The 18,923-nt window shown below is 37.8% G+C and overlaps 1 protein-coding gene across 2 annotated transcripts in view; it reads right to left on the reverse strand.

The window, feature by feature from the left end:
• The window catches only part of LOC131931095 (protein c-ets-1-A), a 111,877-nt gene that overhangs the window by 88,025 nt on the left and 4,929 nt on the right, over positions 1 to 18,923 (reverse strand). For both annotated transcript variants that reach the window (XM_059287803.1, XM_059287802.1), the window contains exon 2: positions 17,988 to 18,132. In XM_059287803.1, coding sequence (XP_059143786.1) covers positions 17,988 to 18,128 — 141 coding nt within the window. In that variant the 5' untranslated portion in view covers positions 18,129 to 18,132. The remainder of the gene's footprint in view (positions 1 to 17,987; positions 18,133 to 18,923) is intronic.

Here is an 18,923-nt window from a genome sequence, read left to right on the forward strand (position 1 = left end):
TTTAGTGGATCACCCTTACCATCTCCCCCAACCCCCACGACACACACACATACCAGACATACACGCGCACATACATCACACACGCGTTTAACGAAATTACAATTAGTTTTAGCATTTTCATAAACATCAAGGAAGCACCCACCAGTCGCCTTGACCCCTCACCCCCCCCCCACCCCCCACTCGCGGGTTGACTTCACCAGCGAGAAATTTCCCCGTCACTCAGCGCGCTGCGTAAACAAAAGGGAGATAAAGCTTAATTCGCTTTGATTAGCTCCCTTATGACATGTATAACTTTCTTTCGTCTCAGCGCAAGGAGGCTTGTGCTATAAATTTAGTCGAGCATGAGACACGGAAAACATCCATTAAAAAAAGCAAGGTGAAGAATGGATTAAATATTAAGGATCACTTGGAAACAGTTGGTTTAACCATACCACACGGTGTAAAAGGTCCTTTGCTTGGTACCGAGTCAAAACACAAGTCCATAGAGGAGGGCTAGGAGTACACAACCAGATGTAGCTCTACGTGAGGCTCTTTGGGAATAGTTCACGAAGAAAAGAGTGCCAAAAAATGTACACCTCGCATTGTTTCAATACAATATTTACAAATTAAAGTACCAGTATAGTACAATTTAAGACCATACTATCCATTTTCTTCTAAGACCTCGGCATTTGAAGAGTTAAACAATCAGCACCATTATCAGTACTTAAATAAAAATTTCGGTGCGTCTCCCGAAAAATTATTTGTGCCGAGTTAGTTTTTTTTTTAAATGAGTTCTCCACTTAAAGAGGTTACCGACCCTTGTCATAACCATTAGGCCTAATCTTAAAATCTTGTGGTCTAGATTACTCTAGATGATGTTATCGGGATGTAATGCGTTGTTTAAAATGTGATGAATCAGCATGAGCTGAGAATGCCGCAAGGCGACACATCTTTAAATATAACACGCCTAACTCATTCGCCGGCTACTATTACAATCACTTTCACTGACCATGCGTAATCACCTCAAATATTAAAAAAATAAATCTTAAAAAAAAAAAGCAACAGCAATAGAAATAAAAAGACCCCCCCCCCCCTCCCCCATTCGCACACCACCCGTATATCCTCCATTTATGACTAACTCTCTTAACATACTAAAACACTTCATTCAAAAACATCCTTGGTTTTTTTCCATTGAATTTTCCGGTGAGTTTTTTTTTTTAAAGTGATTTTCTCCAACCCACACACAACAATAAGACCGACTTCCTCTCCACCCCCGCCTCTCCTGTCCCCCACTTCCGTCCCTACTACGATGCTACTCGAATTTATGAATGAACCAGCTGACTGGCCTTGTACACCGTGGGACAAAGATTTAATGAAAGAAACCACCGCCACCCGCCCCGCTGATGATACGAGTGATCAACAGTGATGGGAGAGACGGGTTCGCAAGTTGTGGGTTCGACTCCAAGCTGAACAGAGCTTAGATTTTTGTTGCCTATTTTATTTGTGGGTGAGGGTTCTATTTACACCAGCCGTTAAGTCTGTCCTCATCACTATCCTTACTCAGTCCCTGGCATAAACATAGCTTACGTCTATACTTATAACACTGTTAAAATTCGATATGAATGTAGCTTAGGCTTACAACTATAACAGTTCTAAAATTATAAAGTTCTAGCCTGATCAACGGATTAAATAAAATACGTTTGAACTATTTGCTAGTAAAAACCAATGTAGATAACCCTATTTAAAGGCTGAAGCTTCTAAGTATGCTAACAGCAGCTTCATACTCAGCTTTCTAGATGTCTATATATGAAGTACAAAAACACATGAACTACACATAGAGCAGATTGAAAAACTAAACAAATGAAACAAAGAGATGTAAAAAAAAAAAAAAAAAAAAAAAAAAAAGCAATGATACCAACAGACTCCCAACATTCTAATGACGTCGTCCACTGCCCATTGTCTTCTAAAACCACAACGCAAATGCGCACCTGCTGCGCAAATATGCTCGGGAAAAACAAAAACAGAAGCAGTGCAAAACTGGGAGGATGCTCAGTTATAAATTTAGCTCGCACTGACTAAGGCGGCGAAATTTAGGAGCTTTTGCGACCATCTGTCAAGACGATTAAAAAAATTTCAGACGCAGCCCAATGAAACATTCATAATCCAAAATGGCGTAATAAATTTTAGGAGTGTGGGCTGTGGCATGTCTTATTGCTGACGGCATCCGGATACTGGCCGGCGCTACACTGGAGTAGATACATCAAACAATAGCCGTAATGCACGAGCAAACGAGCACTGTTTTGACAAAAAATATTTATAATTTCCAGGCAACAAAAAATATCAAACAATAGACAAAATGCTCAAGCGATTGACCCACTGAGATGATAGATAACGACCTGGTAAGTGACAGGCTTAAAAAAAACATGGATCGCTCCATATACATATTGTTTACAACTAACACACGTAATACAATCTCTAACACACGCTCTAATACAAACTCTAATATAACACAGACTCTAATATATACTGTATACAGACTCAAACACAGACTTTGATACAGAGTATATACATTTATATCCTACAGATTGATTCTGCTTTTTCTACTAACGAACCGCGAGGGACTAGACAGTTACTCCACATTCTCAGAACTTCTCACAAATGTTTTTAAGTGCCTGTATTGTTATAAATTATACTTAAATGTATACTCAATAAACACAACCTATTGTAATAAGCACAACGGTGAGAGGGGTGGTTGGGTGGGAGGAATTTTTTTGTATCCCAAACAAAAGAAACTGTTTTCAACACTAAACTTTAAACAAGATCAATGTGTGAAAAACGACTAGGCGCCTACAATGGGCTACACCCACTCCCTAATTATGGATCTGGCCGGGCTAGAGGAAGATTTCTCACGCTGTAAGGAGATGGGTACATGGGAAGATGGGAGCTGGAAGAAAAGGCGTTCGGTGACAAAAGGGAGGGATCACCGTAAAAGATACGTGGGCGACAAAAGACGCTTCGGGAATTCCGGGAGGCGCTTGTTTCGTTTTTACATGGACTGTTTTTAATTTCATAGTTAAAAGAGCTGCCTAGGCTTATGATGAGAACGTGAAGCAAAGTTTTGTATGTATGTTTTTGTATGTTTTGTCTTCTGTAAAGCAAAGAGTAGCACGTTTTATTTTAATTATTACTGCGGGGGATGTTTTTTTAAAAATAATAATAGCTAAAGGGGACGGATATAATAGAGTGGTCTAGCGGTAGAGAGCTGGACTTAAGTCTCGAGTTCGAATCCGGGTTCAAGTCAGTAGACCGCCCCTGAGTCCACCTAACTCTGATGGGTAACTAATTCACGTTATGAACTCTACTTCACTTGCCCCATAGACCTCAGGTTTGAAAGGGAAACTTTTCAAATTATTGCTAAGAAGAGGTCAATCTAATCTTAGATGGAGCTACATGTATACGTCGCAAGGCGAGTGGGATTCGACCCCGTTATAAAAAGGTTTATACATTCCCCTCCTTGACCCAACAAGCATAAAGCTAGACCAGAATACTAACGAGTTGCCGTCCTTTGCCTCGTCTGTTGTGGGAATGTTAGTCTGGTTAAAGATGGGCTGTCAGGGTGGACAAATGGGACAATGGACGAGGAGCGGCGAGGGTTTTGTGAGCGGGGTAGTCCATTTTGTTAGAGAGGGTGGGGGGATGGGTAGACACGAAGCTAAGTGAATGATCCTGAGCGTGAGAATACCTTGGAGGGACATCTCAGGTATCTTGTAGAATTTTTTTTTGTTGTAAATTCATTTTCTAAACCCTTCTATAGTAAGCTATATTTGTGGTTGAGTCCATATGCCACCCATTTTTTTGTCAGTCTGTAACTCTAAGTGCGTATGTCATTTTGTCTGAAACGTCAACCACAACATAATATTACCAAACAACAATAATATCTAGATCTATATATAATTTTTCCCGACACTGCACTGATGTAGATAATTTCTCGAAACTTCAATTAGACCGTTAAAACTTATCAGTCTCACCCCCCCCCCCCCCCCAACTGCCGTTTTAAAGTTAAGCTTAAACATGCTGATGCTGAGATACCCCCCCCCCACCCCCCCCCCCCCCCACAAACACACACCTCCCCCACCCCACAGCCCCGTGCTTTCTGCGGTACCGTGTCAGCCATGACACCCTTGTGTAGAGCATTAATGACCATCCACGGGTCCCGACGGTCTCGATGGCAGGTGTGGGGGCCCCGGCCCAGGCAGATCTGATGTATGTTTATAAACACGATCGCCCTGTGAAGCTTTAAACTCTGGGAATAACGGGGATGGTGGGGGAGGGTTTGGTTGGTAGTGGTAGGGAGGGGGGGGGGGTTGTGATAGGAAAAGAGATGGGGGGGGGGGGTGAAATGGAGACTTAGAATAGAGGGGCGCCAGAACAGGTGTGATGACCTGCGGTGAATTTATAAACTCTGGGAACGAAACAAATGTTCAGCGTGACCGTTACAGGCTTTTTTTTCACTCCACGTCCATTGTTATAGGGCAGAGAGGAAGGCGGGGGTGGGAGTTGGGGGGGAGGGGGAGCAAGGCTCCTAGAAGAAAGTTTTTTTTTTTAAACATCATCCTTGTTAGTTACCATGCACGTTTTTTCGAAGCGATGCTATGGTAGATTGTTCCAAGTGGTCTAAATTATTTCTTTTAGGTGTTTGGGTTATACCACAAGGTGAAAGCCTTTACATAGTTTATACTCGAATTATAAAAATGAAGAATAATTCCTGAACCAATTAAAACTCAATTAATTAGATTACATTTTTTAAATACACTTTATCTAAGACATACACATAGGGATTTTATATTTAAAAAAAAAATTGAAATTTTAGACAAGTCTTGCTCGCCTTCTAAGTCTAGACAGACACATCTGAAGGAGTCACTTGTCCGTGGTCGCAAAGCACACACAAACACACAAAAAAAACCTATCAAGACCAGGCAGGATATAGTAAGCCCAACGGATCAAAACCGGAAACCTGGAATGACCAGGCCTTCCCTTGCACGCCACAAATGGAGAATATAGTGCAAGATAACTTTTTCGTATTTTAAATTACTGCGTAATTTTTTTTTGTATAAGGATGTTTAATATAAAAGCAAACATACACCGATAAAAATATTCTTTAGATAACTGTACAAGCAATATATTTTATGGAGAGCTAGTTCAAATAGCTCAAACCAAAAATAAAATCAACTTCCGGAATGAGACTTCCGGCGATTTGAAGCAAATGGGAGTAGACAGAGATAAGAAAATACTAGCGAGTACTAGCGAGATATGTAAACATTTGTTTTCACCTTAATACCAGCTGCTTGTTTAAAAGTTTCCCACTAACAATACACATCCTTATAATATATTCAACAGAACAGAAATTGTAGTTCTATTTTTATCCACTTATATTATGTAAACTCAATTCTCCAATCTTACTCGTTTAAATCCTTACGATATTTCAATAGCAATATAAACAGAAAGTGATATTGCAAAGCCAACGGCAGACAAAGCTACAGAATATAGTCCAAGTAGAGACAGAGCAGTCGTAAACCCAACGGGATCCGAACCTACCAATCCACGCGGCACCAAATCGCCTCGCCTTCCATGCGTCAAGTCAGACGTACTATTGTCTAGCCTTGGCGTTGAAATATCACTTTCTGTTTATATTGCTATTTAAGTAACAACGCCTGCTTCCATCCCCTCAGCACATAATATTTCAAGAAACGTTTTTTTTAATAAGTGACTTATACGCAGTAACCTTACATTATAATTAAGACATGAATTACTCAAAACCTAAGCTATGAGATTATACCTTTACAGGGAGGGAGAGACGGTGAGAGAGAGAAAAAAATGGAAAGTGAATCCTACACAAACAATGCTAAAAAATACTCTTCTAAAACGTGTTTTAGAATTCTAATTTCCATTCCACAATAAATAATAACTCAATGTTTATTAAGAATATGAGTGCACATGAATAAAAACGTAAGCCAATCTACTGAAGAATTAAAAAAAACAGTGAAAATTCAAATTAACTGGCTTAATCTTTAGTGTCCCTTATCAACTGCCAGATATATTTTTTGGAAATAAATTAAGATTTTTAAACGAGGTAGTTTTTATACGGAACAATTAATGGCCTGCGCCGTTCCTGTTATGATTTTGTAATTAGCAATCCCTAAATGCTCGGGCAGGACATTCTAATTCAAAATTAGCATGTTCTGTCCGACCATTCACGATCTTAAACCACGATGCCAACAGCGCCAGTTGAAAACAAATTTGTCAAGGCCAAATCAACTCGGAATGAGCTGAAATCCGCAGACATTTATTGCAACGAAAACCAGAAAAGAAAAATGATTTCGCTTGTACTAATGCGGCTGATACAATTTAAAATGCAAATGGCCTCAGTTTAATTAACAGAGGCAATGTATGGGTACCTAATTAACATATGTGATTTTTTTTTTCTTCTGTCATACGTGATTGTCTGCGCCGGGCGGATGTTGCTAAAATTAAATCTTGCACGTGACAGACAAAGGGCGATTAGTAGATAGACGGGAAACTATCAAAGTTTAAGGAGCCTGTGTTTCCGTGGGCCGAACTAGGAAAAGTTTGCAAGTCATTGCATGGCCATATTAGGTGTTGGCCTGCACGGTATTGCATGGCCAAACAAGGAAAAGACTGCAAGTCATTGCATGGCCATATTAGGTGTTGGCCTGCACGGTATTGCATGGCCAAAAAAGGAAAATACATTCTGCAAGTCATTGTATGGCCAAATTAGGAGTTTGCCTGCACGCCATTAAATGGTCATATTATGAGTAGCCTGAATGTCAATGTATGGCCAAATTAGGAGTTGGCCTGCACGCCATTAAATGGTCATATTATGAGTAGCCTGAATGTCAATGTATGGCCAAATTAGGAGTTGGCCTGCACGTCATCAAATGGTCATATTATGAGTAGCCTGAATGTCAATGTATGGCCAAATTAGGAGTTGGCCTGCACGCCATTAAATGGTCATATTATGAGTAGCCTGAATGTCATTGTATGGCCAAATTAGGAGTTGGCATGCACGCCATTAGATGGTCATATTATGAGAATGCCAAAATGGGAGTTGGCCTGCAAGCCATTGTCTACTGTATTTACAGTCAGTGTTTAAAATACAAATGCCAAGATTGTTTGCTTTGTCCCAAAAGAGTTCTATTTTTTTAATCCGGGTTCGATGAATTTCTATTCACAGTGATAGTGTTACCAGGAAAAGCAATCAGGAGACAGACGCTCTGGCGTTAGATAACCTAGGATAGAGTATTTCCTTGTGGGTATTTGCCAGCTTAGGGCAGGGGGGGGGGGGGAAGAAAAGTAGGAGAACCTCCTCTAGCTTCAGGTACTTGCGTACTTCTTGGAATGTCTTCTAGCTAGACAGTCTAAGCTAGCGATAGTGTTACAAAAGATCAAGGTTATAAATATTGTCACATATTAATGAAGAACATGCTAAGCTAGATAAATCGATTAAGAACAAGAAAGCTTTTTTTTTTATTTTGAGACGTACCAACAATACATTTGATTCTTTGTCGGGATGTAAGTGAAGTAAAATAAAGTTCTTGTTTTATACCAATAATTCATATTGCAGATGAAGTAGAGTTCATGTTTTTCTTAACCTCGGCATATGAAAGGGACGTCCAGCAGTCCAGAGCTCGAACGCTCTACCATTCGACCACTTGTCAGTACGCACTCGAGGCTATGAGCAATGCACCAAACTCTATCCCTAACTCTGACTGTATCTCTAGCTAACCCGCCGGCGTAACAACACAACGAAATATAAAACAGTCTAGGCACGGCATAGAAAGGAAGCTAAACGATGAAAACAACACCATAAAAGAAACGAAAAAAAAAAACGTAACCTAAAAAAAATTTCAACATCTGAAGAACTTTATAAATGTAAATTTTCCCCCCTTACAAATAATTATGAATTGTTTCGTTGTTACGTGAAGTTCCGAAATGTAAAAGTATTAAGATAAATGTGTGTATGAACTAGACGGAGAGAAATCCACCTTATCCTTCTATCCTTTTCAGGCTTTTTCTGTCTCCTTCCAAAAAACAAGTAAAGCAATTTTTTTGGTATGTCTTCTAAAAATCTAGTTCATTTGTATTCATACCATATAGAAATTCTAAAAAAAAAGAAATACAACTGACGGCTCTATTATTAAATCTTACATAATTAGCTGGGTTAATTTAAAAATAAACTTGTCAAAAGACTCGGTTAATGCGTAGGGTGACAACGGGCTTAGGTAAGGGGAGGGTTAGAGGGAAGTAATATGATAAGGGGAAATAATCATAATCTACTATAATAAAAAGCAATAACAGAAAAAAAACTATTTGTAGAGGGGGAGGAGGGAGAGTTCAAAACTAATTAATATTTTCTGTACCAATTTACACAAAACTTGTCATTAAGATAAGGGTCTCAATATATCCCCCGACAGCCAAATACGTTGCAGGATGTTTTTTTTTTTTATATTACTTCACTTCCTTTATACTCGTATAAGTTGTATACGAATATGAAATTTGTGAAATATATATATATATATATATATATATATATATATATATATATATATATATATATATATATATATATATATATATATATCATTTAGAATGTCGAATCATGTGCGAAACCTTACAATGAAGTCAGTATGTTGTTGACATGGAAAATTTTACACGGATCTTTGTATTCTGGAATGAAGTTCAGCCACTTTTGCTGCCACACATCCAATATCTGCCGGGTATTGATTACAGTTGGATGGGCTCATGGAAATTTTGCATTGGTGACCATCCAGTTTATCGCAGCTCTACGGTTCATTTTTTTAAATTTTAATACAAAATTAATGTAAAAAACATCGATGTATTATTGTACGGTAGATGCAGGTAACATTTTTAAAAAATTTCAACTTGATTTAGAAAAGGTATTAAAGGTTATCTAAATGTGCAGCCAATGTTATGTATACAAGTATATATCGTGCGTATCTTTTCCCATTTATGTAATCTCCTACTTTAAAGTGTCTAAATCGCTATTTATAACTAGGGATTTCCCGAAGTCCCGTGGTTTTGCTTTATGAATGAATGAGATTCTGTGTTGACGATGGGAGGCAATGCGACTAGTGGGTATACACGCGAGAGGGGGGATAAGTGTGAAGCCGAGCGTGATAAGATTTCATATTATGAGTTCGGGGTGTGATGAATGCACGTGCAATGTTGAATGAATGCATGCTTGTTTTTTTCTGTTGACAGTGGGCTCCATGTGTAGAGGTAATGGATGGTGGTGGTTGTGGTGGATGGGGGGGGTGAGGTATCGCAAAGCAGCCCAGCCCATCATCATATCTGTATATGAAATCAGTCATCACACAATATAGGTGGTGTAAGAGGTGGGCGAGTCTAGTAGGGTGAATTGGCGTGGTGATCGACACAACACTGAAGTAGCCATGTTCTGGTTACAAGGAATAGTTTGATACATGTTGCTGGAACTACTGTATAGAAAATTTAGTGGCGTTAAACCGGTTGAGTTTAAATTCAGTTAGACCAGTACAAGAGATAAAGTTTAGGTTAAGCAAGTATAAGAGCTAGAGTTTAGGGTCAGTTAGACCAGTACAAAAGCTAGAGTTTAGGGTCAGTTAGACCAATACAAAAGCTAGAGTTTAGGGTCAGTTAGACCAATACAAAAGCTAGAGTTTAGGGTCAGTTAGACCAATACAAGAACTAGAGTTTAGAGTCAGTTAGACCAATACAAGAGCTAGAGTTTAGGGTCAGTTAGACCAATACAAAAGCTAGAGTTTAGGGTCAGTTAGACCAGTACAAGAACTAGAGTTTAGGGTCAGTTAGACCAATACAAGAGCTAAAGTTTAGGGTCAGTTAGACCAGTACAAGAACTAGAATTTAGGTTAAGCAGATCAATACATGAACTGGAGATTAGGTTTAGACATGAAAAAAACAAAAAGAAATTAGTTTAGGTTGAGTCGGGATAACATTAGCAAACTGAGGAACACTATCAATAACCTGATAATTAGACACCTAAGACTCCCATTAGATCCAGGTCGGCAAAACAGGTTTACTCGATGTATATATATATATATATATATATATATATATATATATATATATATATATATATATATATATATATATATATATATATATATATATATATATATATATATATATATATATATATCAGTAAAAGTCCGTCTGCTTTCTTAATAAATATAAACTACACATGTTTTTAAAAGTAATAACAAATAATTTATTTTACTATACATTCATTAATTTAATGTACTTGAAAATGCTCATCCGCAAACAAAAAGGTCAAAAACATCCAGAAATGAGAACAAAATGTCACAGCGGGGATTTTTTTTTTTTTTTTTTGTTAAGGTGGGCTTTAAAGTACTCGAAAAAAAAATTGTTTAAAAAAGAACTTAAATATACGTACCTAAAAATTTTTAGAAAGAAAATCCTCCATCGTTTGAGACTGTCAGAAAGCATTTGTACCACGCCATTAAGCAAAGTTTAACACGGATTACAAAATAAAAAAAAAAGTTTAACAGCGGCGTATATCACATAAGACTTGAAAGTACGTATGTTTTACAAGAAGCAGGGAAAAAATAGCATCTTTCATCATGAGAGACTACAGCCTTAGCTTATGTCAGGAAACTTTTTAATAGCTGTCTCTATAACAGTACAAGGTCGCTCTGATTATTTCACATTTTTTTCTTCATGGTTGTAAAGTGCAATTTTTGTTTTAATTTAGTGACAAAAACAGGGGGAAAAGACAAAGAAAAGAGATAGAGGCTAAGACACAAGTAGAGTACAGGACACACATTGTTATAAAAAACTATACCCCTTAATTCACGTCACATCCAAGCCTATCACCCCAACGCCCTTCAAAATTACATTTTTTTTTAAACAGCAATTTATTTCTAAAATACATGTATTACATTGAGTATAATTATCAACTTTGATTATAATTCACACAAAAATGCAAAATAACCGCAAATAATTTGTTTTTTTCTAGCATTAATCTTTAAAATGCAACAGTCTATAGTTACTCTTTCTGACCCCCCCCCCCCCCGATCTCTTCACTTAAGTCAAGCCTACCCCCTACCCCATCCCTTCAGGGTGTAGAGTGTGGTGTCATTTACAGACGGACAAAGAGACATACATGATAAAAAAGAAAAAATTCATTTGAGTGAGAGTTTCTCCCCGAACTTTTCAACAGTAGCGATCTTTGTCTATGAAAGTTTCTTGATTTTGTTTTGACAAAATATCTCTTTCAATTGTCATTTGTTTGGCCGAACATAATTGTGCGGACATTTTTCACACAATCCGATAATCAGAATCTTTGATTACCCTGATATTAACTTTAATTCCCACCCCTTCTGCCCCTTATGTGTCCTATGGTAAAACGAAGCACGGCACCCATCCTAAACCACGTACCACCATCAAAGACAAACAGGGAAATCCCGAAAAAGGTCAGTGACCCCCGAGCTGGCAGATGCATGCAGATGCAGCGCGTGTCTGGCAGACGATGCAACAGTTGACCGCGTCAGGCCGTCCCTATCGGTGTGTACCCTAGACCCAGATTACAGAACAGTTCTAGCGGGGGTTAGGCGGGTCGAGGCTCATGTGTGTCACACTACCCATTCATTCATTCACGATGTGCTAAGTTCAAAGTTCAAACGGGGGGAGGCATTTTGTTTAACATATTTTGATAAAGTTACAGATATAAATGGGGAGTAGAATTTAAGTTTAAGTGTGCGTGCTTGGTTCATTTTGTTCTACTGTATTCCACGCTACAATCCATGCAAAATATAAATCATGTTAATGTATACTTTACTATATTTTTCCTCTTAAAAAAAAGCCCACTAAATCCTAAACAAACACAAGATAAACATACAACTCGAATTATATCTTCCACAAGACTAGATCTTTATAAATATCCATTTAAAAAAGCAAAACTTTCCCTAACTAGTTTAATGAAACAAAAACAAACAACTCATACGAGTGAGAAAATTAAGCGATCTGTTCGAGAGTACCAATCTAAATATAGCCACCGCATCACGCCTACACTTGAGCATACTTAGTAATGGGAGATGACTCTAATTGTGTTTGTTTCACTAAACTATGACAACACTATTGCGGGCTACTTGTGTGGTTCTGTGGCCGAGCGAAGAATGTCAAGCTGCAGCAGAAGATGCCTGACATCTTGTGTAAGACGAGACAGGAAAACTGGAGTAGCCTCACGTGTGGAGGTTTTTTTTACTGAGTAGTGTTTGTCCCCCTCCCTCCCCCACCCACACACACATATATATATATATATATATATATATATATATATATATATATATATATATATATATATATATATATATATATATATATATATATATATATATGGGTGTGTGTGTATATATGTATAATACAGATGTATATATATATATATGTATAATACAGATGGAAAGTTACTGACAGCTTCAATGCATGCATTGACCAACTAATTTTCGTACATGTTATTGGGATATTATATTCTATGAAATATGGTAATCGGATACACGCAGTTGGGATAAAAGTGGCTATGATACGCTTAAACACACACACACACATATGTGTGTGTGTATAAATTTTGTTATACTAACCCAGATTATGCAACTGCTTAGCTAATCCACATTTAGCTAATGTAATGTACCAGTACCCACAGTGCACTCCTTGTAGTGTCTAGATTAGTAGCGCTAGAGTTCGGATCCCGGGCTCAGAGTCTGTAGGACGTCCCTGAGTCCCCACAGCCTTGATTAGTACCTTACGTTATGGAAACTATAGGCTTCTGGGCATGATGCTAACTACACTATCTCCCAGTACCCGAGGTCACTGAAATAGGTGCACTCTATTTCATCTGCCCCATGTGTCTTAGTCACAAACGGGAAAAGATGATGAGGATAATTATGTAACCCTTCCTTCTAATCTCATGTTCCCTATACTGTTAGATAAAGGCACTCTAGTTTTAACCTAACCAACCACCACACCTTTGACCAACACCTTTGTCTTGTCACCGTTCACGTTACAACACCACTGTCACCAGCTACCTTAAAGACACTGTTGAATCATCCATCTGTATGAAGCCATGAAAAAGCATCCCCCACCCCCCATCTCTCCACTTTACGCTCCCACCTTATATAAGAATCTACGAGCGATTCCTTTTATCTCCCTTAGCAAGTTTATCCCCCAGGGTCTCTCGCTGGGACGTAGATTATATTTGACACGCAAGGTTTAGAACCGCACAGCTCAGCACCGTGGATGATCATGGTGCGCACAGCATCTCTTCGTAGACAAAGTTTTTTTTTTTTAAAGCGGACATTCCCTTTTTTCAGTAAGATGCGCCGCCAAGAAGACTGCAAGACGCGAAATTCGATCAATATAACGATGCATGCATAGTGTAACAGACAAGTTTAAATGTTTGACACAGGTATTTTGGAAAGGCAACGCAATCTTTGAAAAGAAAAACAACCCTTTAACACAATAAACTTGATTCTTTAGAAAAAAAAAAAAAAAAACCTAAATAACTAATTTAAAACAATGGTTAACTCTATTTTATCTGCTCTGTCAAATCATGACAAGTTTTGTTTTTTTCCTTTCTTAATTAATATTTAATTTATTCCCCCTAATTCGTATGTTTACATTAATCATGTGCTACTGATGTTAATCGATGGTTCTTAGTATTAGATTTAAGTAAACGATTATGAATTACGTATAGTGGCAAGATGGGGGGGGGGGGGGGGGTTGGATTAAGATTTGGAATTGGTCTAGACCAACTTTGTGAATCATTAATCTGGTTTAGGATTAACATAAGAGTACACCTATTTTTTTTTTTTTTTACAAAATTACGCAGCAGTGGTGTGCATGAAGGGGCAAGCATAAACAAAATCTACCCACAAATACATCATAAATATATTGCCATTTTTACTGTCGAAATTAAAGGAGATAAACGCCCCTAAAACAGATCTGTTTTTGTCATAAAACGTCCCAGGGGAGGTGAGTCTAAAGTTGTGGTTTTTTTTTTAAATTATATTATCGCCCATAAATAACGGTTGATTTATGTAAATTATCTATTAGTTGCCCTTCTTTCGTTCGTGGTCGTTGGTGGTTTTATAAATAAACACGGGAGATCTTATCAAATTTTGTTTGGTTAACAAACACTGTGTGTAATTAGGTAATTACTTGGACTCGCATGCTCATGCGTTCTAACCCTAACCTAAAACACACACCTAGCCTTTAACCATAATTGTAGCCGTAACTGTAACCCTAGCTCTAAAAATAAACCTCATCCTAACCCAATGCGTTGAGGTATCGTTATCGCCTACAACAGCTTATACGAATACGTGGGTACGTCCCATCGATAAGAACCCAACATACTAAATTTGAAGAAAAAAATATGGCAATTAAATTTATCAGAATATGTTTGTGTAAGGGCGCCACCGCCCAGTGGCCGCCCCCCTAACCTCCCAGCGTCTCCTCTATCTAACAGGAGGGCATGACATCTCCTGGGCGCCACCTGTGCAGCGAGGGGGTGGAGAATAAAGCCTGGCATTCGTCTCCACCCCCTCCCTGTCATTTGTTTAATATAGTTTATTGAGGGGGGTGGTGTGTGTGTGTGAGGGGAGGGGGGTGAGGAGGAGGCACCCGATATGAGCCCGGGCAAGATTCCACATTACAGACAGGTGCATCATGGGTACCTGCACATTGTCAGGTTGGTGGTGTTGGTGGTGGGGAGGGGGAGGGGGCAACCTTGACCTTTAGCCTGACCAAAAGTCATATCGAGTTTTCCTATGGCAAGCAACCACCTTGTCCTGCGTTGGAATCAGAATGAGGTTGGGAGGTGTGTGTGTGTGTGTGTGTGTGTGTGTGTGTGTGCTTGCGCGCGGGTGAGAGGGGGATAATACATGAAATTATCTATAACGTCAGTGTTCAAATTACCCTTGGAATTATAAGACATAATTACTGGATTAAAATGGATTTCACGCCAAACATTAACGCGAATCGGGCACGGGGATTGTCTCCTGCAGAACTTTAAGTTACACTTTTTTCTTTCTTTCTTTCAATAGCCTACCTGACGGCGATAAGGCGCCTTGACCTCTGACGTCATATTTACTTAGATTTTCCACCTGTCTTTCTAATCCAGTTGGATGATCACGGGTAAAAAAATAAATATTTTTTTACCTAGCTGCTTAAAGACGTAGCATTTAACCATGTGTTAGAAGAAAAAAAATGATGTATTTCCCCCATTGTGCATAGAAATATAAGCGCATATATTCTAGTTTCATTAGGTTAAAAAACTAAAAATGGGGGGGGGGAGTGGTGTCAACTGTCAATCAGAGGTGGATCATGCTTGAACGAGACCCCTGTCTGAAAAATAAACTACCCTGGACCAAAGTCATGAGCTATTCGTGTAACATTATTTTGGTGCCCCTAGCTTCAGTACAGGCACCCCCCCCCCCCAACACACCCCTACCGCGACAACCACCCACATGAAGCGCCACTGGTGGTCAAGCTTTCTAAACAGGTCGACAGGTTTAAATGCCTTGAATGAAAATCAGTCTGGCCTTTTGTATTAACTATCTGACCATAATTAATCATCTAACCAAGACTTAATCAAATCTACTTATGAAATGAAAAAGAACAGTGTTTAAAATAAACATTAAAAATTACAACAACAACAACAAAAAAACCATACACAGCAACACCCAACTTTGAGGACCGCTGATTAAGATAATCCATCATAAGCAACCCAGACCACATTTTCGGTGCACATATTCATCATACACAATGTTATAGATAGGACATGTCCTTCAAGCTAGCACCTGTCACTAAAAAAGTTAGACTACCTTAACCTATATTTTATATTTACACACATGCACGCCATTCATTCAAACACCCATTGAGATGGCATCCAAGAAGAATATCTTGAAGTGGGAGGGGGTGTCACATTTTTTACTATCTTTATCAAATGTTTGTTTAGAGTCTGTATTGAGAATGGGCAAGGTTTTCTTTTATTTTTTTATGAATGAATCTACAGACAAGATGTAAACAAAAGTCAACTAGTCATTCAGGTAACAGTGAAGGTTCATTCATAAATGTTGGTACAACTGATAGAAAATGTTGTCTGTAACACAATGTAAAATGCCAGGGTGCTGTTTGGGCTAACTAGAGGAAACAGAAAATATCAACACAAATAGGTCTAAATGTTTTTAAAAAAGAAAGAAACAAATTATTTAAACAAGATGAAGTTGAAAGTAGAACATCAGATATTAGATTCCAAGTTTGAAGCTTAGACAGTCAAATAAAAATGAGAGGGAGAATAGAACTCATGAAAAAAAAAAATATGGTTTTAAAATTAAAGACTCCAGGACAGCTAACAATAAAAAATAAAGCTAATGTTCTGAACTAAAATACTCTAGAGAATTTAGGTTAAATATTTTTAACTGTTATTTTTGTACTGTTTACTCCTAGAAAGATCCAAGGCCAATGGTTGTGTTTGTTTCTTTAAAGCTTGATATAAAACTCATTCACTTTTTAATGTATTTAAATGTAAAACCTTAGCTGCCTAGGGAAGATGAATTAGTGTCATTTATGCATTGAAACATAAAATCCTGCCATAAAATGTACTGTTAACAAGCTTGGGGAGACAGAAGCACTAGCACACACAATGACAATTATTCTAGTCCACCATGCTGTTTCTAAATATACACACACAGTCCACAGAAGGAACTCTCTTTTTGTTGAAGTTTATTTTAGGATCCTGGAAAACAATTGTGTCTGCTCAAGTGAGTTCTGTCATGTTTTTTTTGTCTCCAGTTTTTCTGGTGTCATTCTTCCACTCCCAGTCAGAGGCAAATATCAGGCACAGTCTTCATGGGGTCAAGGACATTGTCTTTGGATGGACTTTATCAGACCAGAATTGAGACAAAAGTGTAAGAAAACGACTTAGAATGGAGTTTTTCAGACCAGTATTGCGACAAAAAGTGTAGACATCCACACCAGAAAATAAGTTAACAATAGAAGACTGAATTGAAAAACCAGTAATCAATGTTACTGGTTAGGCTATCAAGATTTATTTTTGGTTGGTCACAGTGGGACTTTAATCAAAACAACTCTAATGGGCATCCACAGTGGTAATTACATTAATTGTACTAGCAAAAGCAGAAACATTAGCCTTACTGGGTAAAGTACTCACAGCTTAAAAGTACATGAAAGAGTGCTTTAGAACCTTAACAGAGGATTTTGTCGACAACAGACGTTCTTGAAATGGATCATTTTAACAGACATTCATAACATTAATACATTTCACAAGAAGCTAAACTTTATAGGGTACATATGATTATATAAACTTAACATCTTGAGGTGTGACTAGCCTGGTTGCAACTAGATGAAGGAGATATAGGTAGGGATTATTTTACAAGGGATCTTACAGGGGTATAACTAGCTAAGACAGTAATATTAGAGTGTTGCTAGCTAGGGGTGTGATTAGCTAAGTGGGTTGCAATAGTGGAGTGTGACTAGCTTGAAGTATGACTTGCTAAAGGTATGAGCAGCTATGAATGTAGCATTGTGCTTTGACTAGTGAGAGGTATGACTGACAAAAGGTGTTATATTATTGGGGTGTGCCTAGCTAGAGGTATGGGTAGCTAATTTGTGTAGCACTGAAGTATATTTAGTGACTGGTATGACTAACAAAAAATATAAGTATGACTAGCTAGAGGTATGACTTGTCTACGGTGTAGCATTGGGTTGTAACAGGGGTGCCACAACTGAGTTGTGTCTAGCTATAGATATTAAGGTATGACTAGCCAGGAGTAAGGTATGACTAGCCAGGAGTAAGGTATGGATTAAGATAGCATAGTACTGACAGCATGCAAAAAAAAAAAAAAAAAAAAAAAAAAAAAACACTGTGTACTTACGTTAGGAAGTCTCATGGGCCGAGAGTTAAAAAAGCTGTGCTTTGCTTTGGCCATGCTGAAGCCACTGGGGTAAAAGTTCTCACCAAAAAAGTCTACGTTTTCCAAAAAATAATCTGGATGGTAAATAGATTCAAGTTCCATAGTCCTGTGTGGGAGAGAATTAAAAGACACAAACTTATTAACCATTCAACACTATCATAATTATATAACTTTTTTTGTTAGTTTTTATTTAAAGTCACTCAGGAAAAGACCTTAATTAATAGCATGCTAATCAAATTTGAAATAAAATTAATAAGTGCCTGGGTACCATATGGGTTAGATCTCCAACCACGTACATGACATAGCAATATTAGAATATTGGAGTGGTGGTCTAGAGCCTAGCTATATAGTGACTATTTATCTGCACTATGTCTGGTTATGGTGTTAAAATAACATTGTATGTCTATTATTGAAATATCTGCCACAAAGTCTTATGTCAAAACTTTTCATAATGTAACCACTAATATCACATGTCAGAATTTAAATTTCATTGAGTAAACCCAGTACATGATTTAACTCATGTTTAACTCATCTAGGGCTAAGATGAGGTTCACGTTAGTTATCTTTATCACATTTTTTCGGTAAATAGATTTAAGATTTACTGATAGTCTAACATAATCTCACATATTTTAAATGAGTAAGGAAAATCAATGGTGTGTACAAAAGCAAATAAACATGAATTAAAAAGTAATACATTCATTCATATTAGTAAAATACAAAAATCATTAAAAGCAGCAACACTAACAGTTAAAAACATTTTAACAAAGTACATTAAAATAAGAGCAACCACAGATGGAGATAAGATTTTAAATGTTCATATGAACACAATACTTAAGCCCAACTGAAATCCCTGGACCTACACATCACTACTTCTCGCATGACTGAACCTCACTCAAG

This window comes from Physella acuta, unplaced genomic scaffold (assembly GCF_028476545.2).
Source record: "Physella acuta isolate Inbredline_101_S28 unplaced genomic scaffold, ASM2847654v3 ptg001890l, whole genome shotgun sequence".
Classification (NCBI taxonomy): domain Eukaryota; kingdom Metazoa; phylum Mollusca; class Gastropoda; family Physidae; genus Physella; species Physella acuta.